This window comes from Eumetopias jubatus, unplaced genomic scaffold (assembly GCF_037043125.1).
Source record: "Eumetopias jubatus isolate StellerSeaLion01/CBP00866 unplaced genomic scaffold, mEumJub1_p1.0 scaffold_4, whole genome shotgun sequence".
NCBI classification, from domain to species: Eukaryota; Metazoa; Chordata; class Mammalia; order Carnivora; family Otariidae; genus Eumetopias; species Eumetopias jubatus.
The window spans coordinates 108079424-108095989 of record NW_028274810.1 but is presented as its reverse complement, the minus strand read 5'-3'; the positions used below and the strand labels follow the sequence as shown (position 1 = coordinate 108095989).

At 63.9% G+C, this 16566-nt stretch overlaps 1 protein-coding gene across 18 annotated transcripts in view; it reads left to right on the top strand.

Annotated features, from left to right (window-relative positions):
- MROH1 (maestro heat like repeat family member 1) overlaps positions 1–16518 on the top strand; it is a 66938-nt gene extending 50420 nt beyond the window's left edge. For 15 of the 18 annotated variants that reach the window (XM_088022692.1, XM_088022689.1, XM_088022687.1 and 12 more), the window contains 15 exons: positions 954–1089; positions 1196–1308; positions 2256–2408; positions 7259–7413; positions 10060–10225; positions 10787–10983; positions 13320–13457; positions 13794–13908; positions 14220–14366; positions 14500–14688; positions 15052–15207; positions 15281–15415; positions 15490–15592; positions 15669–15734; positions 16201–16518. In XM_088022692.1, coding sequence (XP_087878818.1) covers positions 954–1089; positions 1196–1308; positions 2256–2408; positions 7259–7413; positions 10060–10225; positions 10787–10983; positions 13320–13457; positions 13794–13908; positions 14220–14366; positions 14500–14688; positions 15052–15207; positions 15281–15415; positions 15490–15592; positions 15669–15734; positions 16201–16286 — 2055 coding nt within the window. In that variant the 3' untranslated portion in view covers positions 16287–16518. Of the gene's footprint in view, positions 1–953; positions 1090–1195; positions 1309–2255; positions 2409–7258; positions 7414–10059; positions 10226–10786; positions 10984–11390; positions 12222–13319; positions 13458–13793; positions 13909–14219; positions 14367–14499; positions 14689–15051; positions 15208–15280; positions 15416–15489; positions 15593–15668; positions 15735–16200 lie in introns of those variants that run through there. The other 3 variants (XM_028093467.2, XR_003607576.2, XR_003607577.2) reach the window with 3 other exon arrangements.
- The last annotated feature ends 48 nt before the right edge of the window (positions 16519–16566 follow it).

The following is a 16566-nucleotide window of genomic DNA, read 5'->3' as shown; positions in this document are numbered from 1 at the left end:
GCTTCCAGAACGAGGCGCACACAGCGGTTCCTGGTCTTTAGAGAGAGTTCACTGCTAGTTACTTCTGACCGTGTCCTGGTAGCGTCTGTTTTACTGAGGATGTTTCTTGTGGTCATTTCTCTTGTGTGTGTTTGTTAACACACCCAAACTTTCATTCTTTACCTGGCCAGATCTGCTGTGTGTGTCTTGCTGGTTTTTGCCTTCCGTGGGTGCCTAGGTGGGCTTTTCCCACTCAAATTCTTCCATGGCCTGCTTTTCACACAATCCCAGTCCAACTAGAGTTCACCCTTGTCACCATGAGGTGATAGGTGTGTGACCCCGCCGGGAGGAACTGCAGCTGGCCCCCCGGAGTGCTCTGCCCAGCATGCCAGCCTCCCTCTACCGGATGCTCACTTAGACTGGCAGCTGGGATGAGGGGCTCTCAGGCAGAGTCCTGTGCTTTCTTAAAGAAGCCTGTGCATGGGTAGGGCCTGCAGGGGGGTGGGCAGGAGGCCGAGGGGTGTGTAAGTGGTGTCACAAGGCCCAGGGCAGGCAAGGCCATTTGCTTAGAGCAGAGTGGGCGAGGCTCTGTATCTGAGGGGGGAAGACCGGGACCCAGCTAGGATGAGAGGGAATCTCTTGCAGCCCCTCACAGGGGACCTGCTTTCTAGGGAAGGGAACTCCCCACACCTCTCAGCCAGGGTCAGCAGAGCCCTGCCCCCCTCTGCTATCTTGTGGGGACTCCCTCTTCATCTCCTGATCATCCCTCTGTCTGCACACACCGACTTACCTGACCCTCCTCCTCCGGGGGTGGGGCTGGGGAGGAGCTCACCGAGGGGCTGTACTGGCCACATTCCTGCCCATATCCGGTCCGGGTGGTACCTGCCCACCCCTGGCATCCGCAGGGTCCTGGTCCCCCTCTCCGGCTACCCCCCTGAGTATCTCTGCAGGACCCTCCCCATCTGCCTCTCCAGGCCCTGGTGCCCTTCCACAACCTTGGCCTCCTCATAGGCCTCTTCTCTCCTCGGTGTGCGGACTTGTGGCCTGCCAGCCGCCAGGAGGCTGTGAGCTGCGTGTACGCCCTGCTGTACCTGCACCTGGGCTACGAGGGTGAGCCCTGGCTGGGCAGAGGTGCTGGAGGGATGAGGGGCAGAGTCTGGGCCTTGGGGGCCGGGGAAGTGCCTGCCCAGCTCCACTCTCCCTCCTGCCTCTGAAGGCTTCTCCCGTGACTACCGGGATGATGTGGTTGAGCGGCTCCTCAGCCTCAAAGAAGGCCTCGTGCACCCCGACCCTGCCACCCTCTTCCACACCTGCCACAGCATAGCCCAGGTACCTATGGGAGCAGCCACAAAGGACAGGAGGGGCTGGCACTGGGGGGGGGGGGCAGAGGGGGCTCTCAGAGCAGGCAGTGGGCAGCATGGGGCTAGTGGGCACGGCGCCGAGACTGGGCACAGAGGCAGGTGTCATTCAGACAGTGAGCTGTCTGGCACCACCTCTGGCCAGCACTGCTTCCCTCTCCCTGGGGTCTACCCTCTGAGGCCCAGCAGCAGGGGCATGGTCAGGAGCTCAGCGGCGACTCCAAGGAGCTGAGAAAGCCGCCCCAGCCTCCCCCATGAGTCCCCATGCCAGGGCAGGTCTCGTCTTCCGTTTGGTGTCTGGAAATGGCCCTCGGGGTCCGGAGGCTGGCTCCCGTATAGGAGGAGGAAGGGAGGGTCTTACTCAGACAGTGTGAGGCGAAGACCCGGCCCTGGGCCAGTCCAGGTGGAGTGGCAAGGGTGTGTGTGGCTGGGGTGAGACGTGGAGGATGTCCAGCCACCTTTCTGTGCATGGCAGTGTGTGTGGTTTGGTGACCTCCTCCAGCCTGGATGCTGCTTCTCCACTTGAACGTGGGGCTCTGCTGTGCCGGGAGAGCGAGGAGGGCACTGTTGGGTGGGCTGTGCCACTCTCTGCCCTTGACCCTAGTCTGGAGAGCTCCGGAGCCGCCGCAGCCTCCCCCCGCCCCCGCCCCCGCCGGTCAGGAGGGGCCTCCCGCAGGGCGCTTGGGGCACCTTCCAGGGGCCGTGTCCGCAGCCTGGCCAGGCTTCAGTGTGGACGAGGCTCCTGTGTGAGCCACCACCCCACCCTGGCGCTCTGGACAGGGCAAGGAAGGCTGGAGGGCGCATGTCGGCGGGCGGAAGTGCTGTCAAGCCCTCCGGGCAGCCCCAGACCCCGGGGGTGTTGTGTCTGGAAGGGTGCTGGTCCCCACCCTCTCAGTTCTGACACAACCATCCTCCTAGATCATTGCCAAGCGCCTCCCGCCAGAGCAACTCATCAGCCTCTTGCTGACTATGTTTGAGGGTCTGGGAGACCCCGACAAGAACTGTTCTCGGGCCGCTACGGTCATGATCAACTGCCTGCTGAAGGAGCGAGGCAACATGCTCCTGGAGAAGGTGAGGGGGCGTGGCGGGGGCGTGGCGGGGGTGGGGCCACGGTGTGGGCGGGGCCCGAGCGGCCCTGTGGGCGGGGTGGGGCCACAGTGTGGGCGGGGCCCGAGCGGCCCTGTGGGCGGGGTGTGACCAGCTGTGGGCTGCGCCTGGGGGTGGGGGCGGGGCGGGGCCGCTGGGGCGGGGCTGTGTACGCTGGGGCTCCTGCGTGTCTGCTCCTGGTCCCCTTGCCCGGCGGGCCTGATAAGGACAGGTTTTCTCTGATTGAAAAGCAAGTTAGAATTTGGTACAAGTAACTGCTGAGAAATTGAGGGGGAGGGGGAAGGAAAGGGAAGGAAAATGCAGGGGTAAGCTTTAGGGAGCCCTTTGGCGAGTGGGCACTGGCTGGGCGCTCTGCCCCAGTACCCGGAGAGTCCCGCAGCCGGCTGGCCCAGAGAGGCCGCGCCAAGGACGCTCAGGTGCCGCCCGCTCCCTTACACCCGCCCGTTCACCCTGTCACCTCTGCGTCCTCTTGGCGGGAGCTCAGGTGGCTGTCTACGTAGTTCCCAAATGTGCCTTGGCAGCAGCTCTGTGTCCACCGTGTGGACCGACAGACAGGTCCTTGTAGGTCTGAGGCAGGCTCCCAGGGCCCGGGAGCTGCCGGACTGCCTGCCCTGTCGTATGCCTGGAAAACATACGAGCAGAGAACTTGTATGCGGCCCTGGAAGTCCCCTCAGAGGTGCACGAGCAGAGCATCCCGCCAGTTCCTGAGCCTCTGGTCCCCATGCCGACACCCCACAGGGTGTCACCGTCTCCCAGCAGCACAGAGCACGGCCTTCTAGGGATGAAATCACACCACCTGTGCCCTTGTGTGCAGCACCTCCCAGTGTTAACATGTGAGGTCATGCATGTTGTTGCCTCATTCAGTCACACCTCACTCCTTCCTGCGTGTGCACTGTGGTTCATTCGTCCGCCGGCCTCAGTTCCCAGTCTGGGCTGTCTTGACACGAACTGTCAGAGTCCAGGTCCTTTGGACATAAGGGTGCATGTCTGTTGGAGACATACCGGTGGAAGGACCTGGGCCTGCAGGAGAGGCCCGTGTGTAGATGTCCGAGGTGGCCTTCCGGGCAGGGGACAGCTCACCTCCCGCCAGCAGCAAGTAGGGCTCCGGTGTGCCCCATCGTCGTCAACACTGATTCCCGCCCTTTCTGCTGGGTGTGTGAGGGCTTCATGTAAGAGTTCAGTTTGCACTTCTCTGGTGGCTGGTGAAGTTGAACACATTTGTACATGTTTACTGGCTACTCAGGTGTCCTGCTTCATGAAGACACCAGTGTTCTGGGGCGCCTGGGTGGCTCAGTCGTTGGGCGTCTGCCTTCGGCTCAGGTCATGATCCCTGGGTTCTGGGATCGAGCCCCGCATCGGGCTCCCCGCTCAGCAGGAAGCCTGCTTCTCCCTCTCCCACTCCCCCTGCTTGTGTTCCCTCTCTCGCTGTCTCTCTGTCAGATAAATGAATAGGATCTTTAAAAAAAAGACACCAGTGTTCTGCCCGTGTTTCTTCTGGGTCGTCTGTGCTTTTCTTATTGATTGTGGAAGTACGTTATGTGTTCTGAATACAAGTTTTCTGTTGGAGGTAGACACACACGCAGGAGTGTGCGTATATCACAAGCACCTTCTCAGGAATGAACAGGAATTTGTTGATGGAGAAGATGAAAGAGCACTGGGCAGGGCCATGTGACAAGGGAGCTGTGTGGTGACACCTCGTCCGGCACCCGGCACAGGGCTGCAGGGCTGCAGTGGGCATGGAGGTGTTGGCAGAATCTGGACTTGGGAGGAGAGGTGCAGCAGGAGTGGGGGAAGAGGGTTTGCTGGGTGAAGGTTTGGATTTTATTTTGCATTCAGCGGGTCTCCCCAGGATTTGAGTGGTAGGAAGGTGCCCTAGGCTCTGTGTGAGTGAAGCGGGTGGACCAGACTGGAAGCAGCGGCCGCCGGTGTTCCTGGTGCGTGCACACAGAGGCTGCATTCTGTTTCCCCGTTCATCTGTCCGGGGACACTCAAGTTGCTTCCACCTCTTGGCTGTTGCAAGTAATGCAGTGAACGTGCGTGTACAGGTGTCTCTGTGATCTTGCTTTATGTTCTTTGGGTGAATACCCAGTAGTGGGGTTACTGGATCATACAGTAGCTCTATTAATTTTCTGAGGAACTGCCATGCTGTCTTGCTAGTGGCCGTGCTAGTTTGCACTCCCACCAATAGTGCACATGGGCCCCAGTTTCTCCACATCTCCACCAACTCTTGTTATCTGTCCTTGGGGTTTTTTTGACACTAGCCATCCTGCTGAGTGTGAGGTGGTACTTCATAATGGTTTTGACAGGGCGCCAGCTGCAGGCTCCTAACCTCAGTGGTGGTGGAAGTCGGAGAAGGGCCTTCTGTGGGTCACAGGGAATGTGCAGGGGAAGCCAAGGGAACAGGACAGACTAAACAACATGGGGCTCGTGCCGAGGCCAACGTGGCGGTAGGGTCACCCCGTGGCCCGGTGGCTCCTCTCCAAGGCCTTTGCCAAGAGAAGTGGAAACAGACGTCCACACGAAGACTCTAGACGCTCCCAGCAGCAGCATTATCCATAATGGCCAAATAAGGGACACAACCCAAACGTCTGTCAATGAACAGATAAATAAAATGTGTCATACCCATACACCGAACAACGCTTCGGCAACCAAGAGGAGTGAAGCCCTGAAACACAGTACATGCGGATGAGCCTTGAGAACGTAGTGCCAGATGAAAGAAACGAGTCACCAAAGGCCACACGGTGTGTGAGTCCATTGCTCTGGCGTCCAGAACAGGCGAGTCCACAGGGACGGACAGACGGTGGGCTGGTGGCCGCCGGGGGCAGGGAGGGGTGGCTAACACATATGACGTTTCTTTGGGGGGGTGATGGAAATGTTTTCGGATGGATGGCGGTGATGGCTGCACAGCCCCGTGAACACCGTAAAGACCACTGAGTTGCACACACAGCGGGTGGGCTCCGTGTGAAGAAACCACGGAACAGGAGAGCACGAGAAGGCGCAGGCCTGGTAAAGGTGAGACAGGAACACCCTGGAAGGTACAGGGCATGCAGGCCGAGCCCCACATGGTGGGCCATCGGAACGCAGACCCCCCCCATCTTGGGACAGGACAGGCCCGGCTCACCGGTGCTGACCCCGGGCCAAGAGCCTCCGCGGCCCCGCACCGGGACCTGCCACCATATACTCCAGGGCTCTAGCTGCTGAACAAAATATGTAAAACCAAGGAGAACATCAGAGAAGGTAGATAAACCCACTGAAGCAATTCAAAGGAAATAACCTCTGACAAGCAGAGAACCAACATCCAAAGTGAGCAAAAGGAAGAGAAGCAGCTTGCTCCCATGTGCTGGAGAACCTGCCCTGAAGCCGGCAGACTCGCTAACATGACGGTAGGAAGCATGCAAAAGTCAGGTGGACTGACAGCCACAGTTGCAGCCGAGAGCATGTGCGAGGCGTGTGTCCGGGCCAAGAGCCCGGGAGAATGGAGCGTGTTCAGCAGCGAACTCGGATGGGAGGTGCCGTGCATGTGACTGCACCCAGCTCGAGTGGGAAACGCCGCTCCTGGCTCAGCACGTCCTCGCTGCCAGAGCTCCCCTCAGCCGGCGTGTGGAGGACGCAGTTTCCTGTGGCAACTGGTGGCTCCCGCGGACCTGGGGCGGGGGCCGGGTGGGGGCCCTGGCTGGTGGGGCGTAGGAGGCGGAGAGGGCCAGGTCAGTGGGAGGACGACCCTGGCGTGAGTGTGCCGTTTCACAGGTGGCTAATCCGCTTTCTGTACCCACAAGTCCTTTGAGAAATGGCAATGACACCCCGCACGCCCCGTGGCCTAGACAGGGACCTGTGCCCCCCCCCGACCCAGGCACATGGCCTCCCACGCCCCTCTCCCCAGCCTTGTCCCCAACATGCTGTTGCAAGATGCTCCACCGCACAAGCAGGCGTGGGCCTGGCCTGGAATGTTCCACCGTCAGAGCCGTGGCCAGGCCCTTCCTGCTACTCCTGCCGCCCGGGTGTCCAGGGGGTGGCGGTGCACACGGTCCGCCGGCTTCCCCCGTCCAGGGGACTGTGTGCCTGCAGCCGTCTGCTCTGCTGTCCTCTCAGACTGGCTCCGGCAGCCGCGGATCACGGTGCTGCGGGCCAGCACCCCCTCCCCGTGGGCCCAGGGACCCACAGTGACGAGGCCATGCCCACAATAGGACTACGGTGGGCCTGAGGCACAGGCTGCCTGCAGCCGCACCCCGCCCGCCCCTTCTTGTACCCGATGGCCCCTCTGGCTTCTGGGATGACAGCAGCCTGCCCACCCTGTCCAGCCGTGGCCCGAGAGCCAGTGTCCGTTTCCTGGTCCTCCCTGTCCTAGCGCAGCGCTCACCTCCTCGCCAGGCGAGGGCGGCTGTGTGTGCCGTCCCAGGGGCCTGAGGCTGGGTTCCCCTTCCCCGGGGGTGTGAGGGCCCTGTAGGGGCTGGTGGCGCCCGTGCACACCCCACCGGCCTTCCCCCATGCTCTGCACGCCCCACAGACCACCGCCCCGCGCGCACGTAGTGCCGCCTCCGCCCCTGGCGGGCCTCTCGGGTGCTTGTTGCTTCCCACACGGAATCTTGGTCCTCGTTCCAGGACCATAGCATCTGCGCCCAGGGGCACCGGCCTCTCGCCTTCTCCCTTTGGTCTGGTGGCCAGCATTGATCTGTGGGGTTTCCCTCCCCATGACCCCAGCGAGTGGGGCTCACAGCCAGCCGCCCTCCCCGGGCCCCCATGCTCTGATGGCGCTGGAAGGGCTCTGGGTGTGGGTGTGTGCCCAGGGCCTGACCTCCGTGGCCCATTGCCCACAGGTGCCCGAGATCGTGAGCATGCTCCGCTCAAAGCTGCAGGAGACGCAGGAGGAGTACGTCCTGCAGGCCGCCCAGCACAGTGTGTACCTCCTGGCGTCCCAGCACTGCGCCGCCGTGGTGTCCAGCCTCCTGGGCAGCCCCCTGCCCTTTGACAGGTACATGGCACCTGCCAGCCTGCTGTGGGGGCGGGATGGGCCCGGCCCAGACACAGGACTTGAGGGTCCCGCCTGTTGCTAGCCCCCTGCTGCGTTCTGTGCCCCAGCTTGCCCTCTGTGGGGCACGTGCCATCGTGTGTGAGCAGATCCCCTCCTCCGCTGGGGAAGTGTCCCCACTGCTTGCACTCCCAGATCCTGAGTTTCTGCCAGCAACCCTCAAGGGAGAGGGTCTCTCTCTGCCCAAGGCCTGTGCCCTGGTCCCACTGTCGCTGTTGGGCGACGTCTCTGACCTCCCATGCTGGGCTCCTCCCCTGCCCCATGTGGCGGTCCGCACAGCCCCCCGCCCCGGCCGGCAGGTGCTGTCCATCTGCACCGTGCACACTCCTCTCCCCGACTCGCGTCCGCTGTGTGTTTGCTGAGGCGCTTGGAGGTATGCTGCTGGCTCAGGACGCCTCTCTTCCTCGCGGGCGCCTCCAGCATTAGGGTATCTCCTCTAACGTCCTGTCCGCATCAACCTTTCTTTGTCCACCTGGCCTTCCGGCGTAAATGGCTGCATTTCACCGCTGTTGTGGCAGGAGTCCAGCCCCCGCCTGGGACTTCTCTGTCTCCCCTTTTCTTTCTTGATCTTTCTTGTCTCTGAGCTTATCAGGGCCTTTTTTATGAATTTATTTTCCTCTGAATCAGTTCGGAAGTCGTACCCGCTGTTTCTGTTCTTCTAGCAGCTGCCCTGAGAGTGACCCCGTGTGCGCAGAGCCCGGCTCCCAAGCACCTCCCTCCGGGCAGCCTGGGCTTTGGCACGTGGGGCTCCCCCTGCCCCTCCTCGCGGACGCAGAAGGGTCCGGCTGGGGCCCGTGGCCCGTCAGGAGCGCTGCGCCCGTGTGTACCCACCACTTGGCTCTCCGCTCATCCCTTTCTTCTCCTTTCACGGAGGCCCCGGGTGGGGGCAGGGAAGGTGTCCATCCCCCAGGAGTGCCCGTGTGCCCCTTCCTTGAAACTCCCTGGTGTCCCACCATCTGACTGCGGTCACCAGACACGCGCTTCGCTCCATCTTGAACTCCGATAATAGAATAGTGTAGAGTCACCCGGCATTTCCTTCTGGCTTCCTTGACGAAGCACTCTGTCTCGGGGGTGCACGTGCTGTGGGGTCTCTGCAAGCACCTCCCACCCCCTGTTTATGCCCAGGAGCGAAACTGTCCCCTCCCAGGGGTCTGCACAGTGCAGCCGCGGGCCAGATCCGGGCAGCCACCTGTTTTTGTCCAAACTGTGAGCTCGCGATGGGCTTTAAACTTACAAGTGGTTAGGAAAGAAAACAGTAATACTTCATGAGTTGTGAAAATCATATGAAATTAAAATCTGTTTGTAAACAAAGTTATTGGAACACGGCACGGCCATTTGCTTCCGCATTGGTATCTGTGGTCGCTTTTGTTTAACGAGGGCAGAGCGACGGGTCCGTGGAGGCCACGTGTCCGGGGTCGCAAGTGTGTGGCTTCTCAGCCTGGGGGCAGTGGACGGTGGATGGGGCTCCGCAGCGGCCAGGCCCCATGCCTCCCCCGTGTCCCCATCAGCGCCACCTCCTGCTGGGCCCCCACTCTGTGCTGCTTATGGCGGTGCTGTGGCATGTGTCACTTCCCTTCAGCTGCAGCCAGTGCCCCGGAGTCTCCTCGGGGAGGGTCTGCAGCCTCCAGCATTCACCTGGGTGCTCTCCTTGCATGTTCCCTAGAGTCAGGATTCTAGTTTGGTGGGTCCTTCCGTGTGCGGAAGGCCACACGTCGCTGTCTCCGGGCTCCTGCAAGTTCTGGAGGGTGGGCGGGGCCTGGGGCCAGCTTGCCGCTGGGCCGCTTGAGTCCACGGGCGTCTGTGATCAGACCTGCACACTTCCCAGCCTTTTCCCCTTCGAGCCTGTCCACCTTCTGCTTCACCTTTCCCTCCCTCATGGCTCCTGCGCTGAGCTCGAGAGGACTCCTTCCTGTCACACCTCTTCATCATGTGTGTGGGCGCGCTGAGGTGGCCCCAGATCCCCGGTCTCCTTTCTGAAGGGTTGCAGCTGCTTTCACAGTTGCTTATCGATTCTTAGAATTTCCAGTTCCCACTAGATGTTTGAAGCGTGTCGTTTCTCCACGAGCACATGAAGCAGGGTCGCGGGCACCTGGGCGGTTCAGGTCATGTTCCCAGCTCATCAGAGCCTGCTTCTCCCTCTCCCACTCCCCCCTGCTTGTGTTCCCTCTCTCGCTGTGTCTCTCTCTGTCAAATAAATAAAATCTTTAAAAAAAAAAAAAAAAACGGGTTGCGCTCACAGGGCCTGGTTCACGCGGTTCGCTCTGGCCATGTGCTGCTCATTGCTCTGGAGGAGGCGCATGTGGACACTCCCGAGGCCTGGAGGATGCAGTCTCCTCCAGAAAACCCTCCCGTGTGCTTCTGGCGGCTCCCAGGGGGCCCAGGGCTTGTGTGCAGGCCGCGACGGTTCTCCCTGCCCTCTGTTGCTGGCCACTCAGCTCCCAGACTCCCAGGGGCAGGGGCGGGTTCTTTGGGATGCGAGGTCAGGGTGCTCTTTCCCAGCTGGCTGGGGTGGAGGCTCGTGGGCGTGCCCAGGGACATGGCGTCGTGCCGGCGATGCCTAGAGGTGACTGGCCTTCCACCCTGCTCCAGCCACACCTGTACCCTGTGGCGGGCACTGGCCGTGGAGCCTGGCCTCACCACGCAGGTCCTGGGGCTGCTCCTGGAGAAGATGAGCAGGGACGTGCCATTCAAGGAGACGCGGGCCTTCCTGCTTAGCAGCTCTCCGGGCCGTGTGGCCACACTGCTGCCCCTTGCGGTGAGTGGGGCCCCACGCAGCCTTCTCCCTGCTTGTTGCGGAGGCCGGGTGAGGGGCCGTGTTGCTGCTGGGTGGGAGGACCCTCAGGTGGCCTGGGCGCCACCCCTCAGGCACCTGGCAGCTAACGGGGGTGCCAGAGCCAGCCCCACTTGGAGCCCGGACTCGTAAAGGCCCCACAGGTGTTGGTCCCCAAGGGAAACGACTCTGTTTCATCCTGTGGAAAAAAGTAAGCCTGGCTTGGCAACATTTTCAGCAGTAAAGCAGCTGGGAGAATTTCCTTCTCCTCCTGCCGTGGAACCGAGCGCAGATGGTGGGAGGCCTGTCCCCAAGGGGGTCACACTGCCCTTGTGTCTGCCTCCTGGCCTCCTGCCCCTGACAGCCAGGCTGGGCTGCAGCCCTGGTCCCGTCTGTGCCCAGCCCTCCCCAGGGCCGAGATCCCCACGCACACGGGGTGCACGCGGCAGGGGCTGTGGGCTGGCCCAGTTTTGGGGTGCAGGGCCCAGCCTTCACCACGGCCGGCTCCCGGGGGAAGGGTGAGCCTGAAGCGGCCCCTGTCCCCAGGCCACGTGTGCGCTGTATGAGGTCATGAGCGTGCTGGCATCCGGGCCCGCGGTGCTTGAGCTCTACCCACAGCTGTTCACGGCTCTCCTGCTGCGCATCAGCTGCATGGTGGGCGTCGTGCTGCCGCGGACTCTGCAGGCCAAGGAGAAAAGGAGCATGGGCTCTGCTCTGGCCCCCAGGAGCCTCGAGCCCTGCAGGTAACCAGGTCCTCCCCTGCTGCCCCCAGCACCGTTGCTTGTGCGCACGTGCGGTGAGGGACAGAACAGGAAGGGTGGGCCAGGCGCTGGGGGCTTGGCTCAGGAGCTGCTTTGTGCCTGGGGCGCTGGCACTTCCTCCCTTGATGATGTCCCAGGTCATGCGGGGGGCGCAGCTCCCCTTCTCACTTCCTCCAGCAGGTCTGGGATGGGGGCTGGGGGGGAGGCAGCTGCCTCTCCGTGGGGGGGTGCTGGCTTCCGGGAGGCCTGCAGGGACTCTTGGGACACTCAGGTAGGTCCAGAGTGAGTCCTGCCTCCTTTTGAAGATGGAGCTATGGGGAGTGTTTGGGGGTGCAGGTGGGGCGTGGGGTGAGCCCCCACCTACAACCCCGCGTCCTCCACCCCATCAGGGCTGCACCTTCAGACAGAAGCTTCCTGCGAAGCGGGCAGACCCCCAGCCGTGTGGGGAGGGCTCGGCACCAGCCCCACAGCACCGGCCCGTGCAGCCACCCTCCCTCGCAGCTCCTGCTGGGGTTTGGGATCCTCATGGTCTCTGCCAAGTGGGCCCTGGGTCCTGGGGCGGCGCCTGAGGGGAGCTGGTAGGCAGAGCTTTGGCAGCTGAGGCATCGGCCTGCCTGTCCTGGTCTCTGCACATCCCTGGGCCTGCCGTGGAGGCGCCTCAGGGCTCCAGACAACTGCCCGGGGCCACAGGGCAACAGAGGAAGCCCGAGTGATGATGAGCTCAGACTGCCTCCCCACCCGTTGCAGGCCCGCGGGGTCAGAAGTGGCCCTCAGAGGGGGACGGACAGCATCCGCCCGCCCCCTCCCCACCACGGGAGCCACCACTCACACCGTCTGGCAGAGGCCGCTCGCCAGAGCTGCCTGGTCCTGCACAGACCACGCGGAAAATGTGAATGGACTGGCAGATGCCACCAGACCGGCCCTGGGCCTGGCACGCTGACTCCCCTCCATGGCCTGGGAGCTGTAGGGCTACAGGCCCCAAAACCCCACCAGGGTCCCCGGCTGCCACCCCTGAGCTGAGACGTGTGCAGGGCCAGGGATGGGTGTGGAAGTCGGACCACAGGAAAGGCCACATCTGTAAGAATCCTGGGCAGCAGGGTGGACAGGCCAGGGAGGCCTTATCTAAACTGCTGACATGCTTCTCAGCCAAACCCGCATCTCAGCACGTCAGACTTGTCGTAGCACCAGAAATGGCCCTGAACAAGCCACCTCGGTCACAGGTAGAGCACCTGCCGCCAGTGGAGGCCTGGCAGCAACCTGCGTGCACACACTTAACCCTGAGGCCGAGGCCCGGCTGGGTTGCGTGCGCTGCCCCAGGGGCAGGGCCTTGTGTGTGAGATGGCCACATGGGGGGAGGTCAGCACCAGGGCAGAGGTGCTGTGGCCCCAGGGCGCCCCGTGTGCGGTTCCACAGCCCCAGTGAGCACGCTTTGGGCCCCAGGCTTTGCTGAGGTTCTGCCGGGTGCCAGGCCGATGCTTGCTCTCCCCCGAGAGCCAGGCCTGCAGGGTCCTGCCCCCCCTGACAGCCCCGAATGCTTCTGCCTGAGCTGGGGGAGAGGCAGATGCTAAATCCCAGCCGGGCCCTGGCGGCTCCGGCCCCTCCTGCAAGGGAGACAGGAGAGGCAGGTGCCTGAGGGCCAGGTGAGGGCGGCAGGCACGGCCGCACCTGCTGTGCCACCTGTGCCACAGTCTGTAGACAGCACTGGACGTGCCCCACCAGCTGCCCCAGCTCCTGGCCCCTGGGCAGGGGGGAGTGTCTTCCTCACCTGCCCAGAGCCCCATCTGCCATCCCTTCCCTGGGCTTTGGGGTCTCCCGGGGAGGGTATGGCTGCGCCCACGTGAGCGGGGGCTTCCAAGATGCAGAACAGACTGCATGGGGGCCCCCGCTCTTGGGTGCCTGGACCCTGGGACCCTGCTCCACCAGCCGCCCACACTGGGTCCCCCTGCCGCTTGTCCAAAGGCCCCGCACAGGGCAGACCCTGACCTGCCTTTGGTTTTGCTTTTTTTGACAACTTCCTATGTTCCTTTTTTTCATTTCTTATTTTAATTAAATGGAGGTCTTTGAGGCAAGTGAAAACCCTGTAGGTTGTTACCCTAACAGTGCTGTGGGGCCTTGGGGACACTGCAGCGAGCCCCCACCGGCCCCTCGTGGGGGGAGGGGTGGCCAGAGGGTCCAAAGCCGCCCCGTGGTGCCCAGCTTGAGAGGAGAGAGCCCGAGAGCCCCCTGGAGGGTGCTGCTGGCAGGGCACAGGCCAGGCAGCCTCCCGAGATTAGCCTGTGCCTGCGGCCCCCCGCACCCGTGCCCGTGTGTCCCTGCAGCTCTGCCGTGGATGCTCTGCAGGCCATGCTGCTTCGGGGCGGCAACGAGGATGTGGTGCAGCGCATGGAGCTGGAGGGAGGCTGGCGGCTGCTCAGGACCTCGGCGGGGCACGAGGAGGGGGTCGCCCGGCTGGCCAGGTGCAGTTAGGGCAATGTTTGGGGCCCTGGGACCCTCAGGGGCATGTGGGAGCCGGCAGGCCCAGCGTGAGGAGCGGGCCCCCGGCCGGGACCTCCCCGGGGCATGTGCAAGCGGGGAGGCTACCAGAGGCGGCCGTGGGGTCCGGCTGTGTTGCCGATTTGGGGGCAGGGGGGGCGGGGGCCTTTATGGAGGCCTGGTGAGGTGGCCTAGGAGGGCTTGGCAGCCGGATGGGAGGCAGGGGCAGCCCTCACGTCCACGTGGGAGTTGGTTTGGGGGCGCCGCAGGGCAGCCCGAGGCCCCAGCACTCACACTGTGCGGCTGGCCTCCTTCCCTAGCGCCATGGCCAAGTTTGCCGGCCCCCGGCTGCCCCTGGTGATGAAGGAGCTCGTGTGCACACAGAGCAGCGTGTATGAGATCCAGCGGGTCACCTCCACAGGATTCCTGGCCGAGGTAGGGGCCAGCTGCAGACCACTGCGGGGCCTGGGGGGCGGGGGACGCCCAGTGAGGGGAGGCCTCGGCTGTGCCGTCTGTGCTGGGCCCTCCGCGGGGACGGGCCCTCCACCTGGGCCCCAAGCCTCCCTTGGTAGCCCCCCTGTGGCTGACAGTGCCAGAAACCTGCCCAAAATGTGGCCAGGGTCAGGAGTTGGAGAGAACAGGGCCTCTGCCACGTCCACTCCTCCCAGCAGCCCTGGACTGGGCCAGGGTGGGGATGAGCCCCTGGGGTCAGTGGCAGGGGGCGGTCACAGCACCTCTGCCTCCAGCTGCTCAACAGCAGCGCCGCGGATGACCTCATGCTCCTGGAGCCGCTGCTGGACAACCTGGCGGCCCGGCAGAAGGACCCGTGCACCAGCGTGCGGCGGCTGGTGCTCCGAGGACTGGCCAACATTGCTTCTGGCTCCCCAGACAAGGTGAGCGGGCTGGCCCCCAGGGGCACGGCCAGGGGCGCTGTGTGGGCAGTGGGCACGGGGGTGGCCCAGTGGGTAGCACCATGGGGGCGAGGGCTCTGTGACCTGGGGACACAGCTGAGTGCACCCCCCCCAGGTGCGGGCCCACGGCCCCCAGCTCCTGACGGCTGTGATTGGCGGGCTGGACGACAGGGACGACCCTCACAGCCTGGTGGCCCTGGAGGCCATGCTGGGCCTTGCAAGGCTGTTGGACCTGGCGGAGCCCCAGGACCTGCGCCCCGTGCTGCTGCATGTCGCCATCCGTATCCGGCCCTTCTTCGACAGTGTAGGGTGGCCAGGGCATGGGGGCACCGAGGGGCCTGACCGCACCCCCCCCAAGCCTTAAGCCCCGGCTCTACCCTGCTCCCTGGGCCGCACAGGCTCGGCATCACCCCTGCACCCCCCCACCCCCTGCAGACCCTCTGGAGTGTGGGGCTGGGGTCCTTGCCTGGAGCTGACCCCAGCCCCCTCCTGGCACCGCCCGAGTCTCGTGAGGGTTCTTTCCTTCTCACAGTCTCTCCATCCCTCCCCAGGTGCCTGTGCCAGGCAGGGCAGGTGCCTCTGACACAGGGGCAAGGAGGGTGGTGTAGGGAAGGGGCCTGAGGCCAGCACTGGCTGACGCCGGCCCCTCCACTCCCCACCCCATCAGGAGAAGATGGAGCTCCGTTCTGCCTCCATCCGCCTCTTTGGGCACCTCAACAAGGCCTGCCACGGAGGCTGTGAGGACGTGTTCCTGGAGCAGGTGGTTGGCGGGCTGGTGCCCCTGCTGCTGCACCTGCGGGACCCCCAGGCCCCCGTGACCAGCGTGAGTCTCCAGAAGGGGACGGGGTGGCCAGGCCTGGCTCAAGCACGAGGGGGCTCACCCGGATGTCCCACAGGCCTGCAGGTTCGCCCTGTGCATGAGCGGCCCCAACCTCAAGTGTGAGCAGCTGGTGGCCGCCCTGCAGAAGCACCTCCAGGAGGGGCGGGGCCTGCACTTCGGGGAGTTCCTCAACAGCACCTGCAAGCTCCTGGTGAGGCCTGCAGCCAGGGGGTGGGGGGGGCCGGGGGGGGGGGGGCCGGCCCGGGGCTCACGGCCTCTCTGCAGATGCACCACTTCCCAGACCTGCTGGGCCGCCTGGTGAGCACCAGCCTGTTCTACTTCAAGAGCAGCTGGGAGGACGTCCGTGCTGCCGCCCCCATGCTCACAGGTGAGCGGCGCCCCTCCGGCCCCTTCTACCTGCGTGGGACCCCGCCCCCGCCCCCTGACCCCACCCCTGCCCACAGGGTTCCTGGTGCTGCACGTGGAGGCCGAGCAGCGGCCACAGGTGGACCTGGAGCAGCTCACCACAGGTGAGCCCCGGGCACGTCCCTGCCCCCACCCCCCAACCTGTCGGGCTGCACGGGGCCTCACTGACCTGTGGGCACCGGGGGGACTAAGTGATTTTCCTGGATTTCAAGGATTTTTCCCCTGTCACTGGTGACCTCATCGTCTCTAGTAATTCACGGAAACTTCTTAACTGTTCCAAAAGAGCTTAAAAAACACTAAAAAAGGAAAAACTATCTTTCCGTTGGCTCCCAGGCGCTCCCGGCAGAGGCCTGTCTTAGGAGGGCGGTGGGCGGGTGGCCCCCGCACAGGGCGGGAGGGGGGTGCACCATGGGGTCCTGGCCCCGCAGGCGCGGTGCACCGGGAGAGGATGGGCGCAGGGCGAGCCGAGGCTGGGTGGCGGGGTGTTGGCAGGGGCCCTGGGCTCAGGCCGCTCTCTAGAGGGCGTGCAGGCAATCCGTGGCAGCGGCCCCCTGCCCCCCCCCCCCCCAGCGCTCCAGCTGCTGCTCAAGGACCCAGCCCCCCTGGTGCGCATGAAGGCCGCCGAGACGCTGGGCCGCCTGGTGAAGTTCGCCTGAGGCTCCCGCAACAGCACTACCCCTACAGGCAGCAGGGGCCTGAATCCCCAAGATGGGGCCCTGAGGAGCCCCCGGCCCGAGGCGGAGTGGGGAGCTGCCGGTGCCCCTGCCACGAGTCGAAGGCCTGCCCTTCTGGAGGAGGCCGCTGGAGGCCATTGTGGGGGGCGGGGGGGCAAGTTGCTGTACCCCCCACTCCCGTTTCCAATAAAGCCAGTGGCTCCTCAGCAGGTGGCTTGGGAGTGCAAGGACCTGACCTATCCGTGGGGGGCAGGGCAGCCGG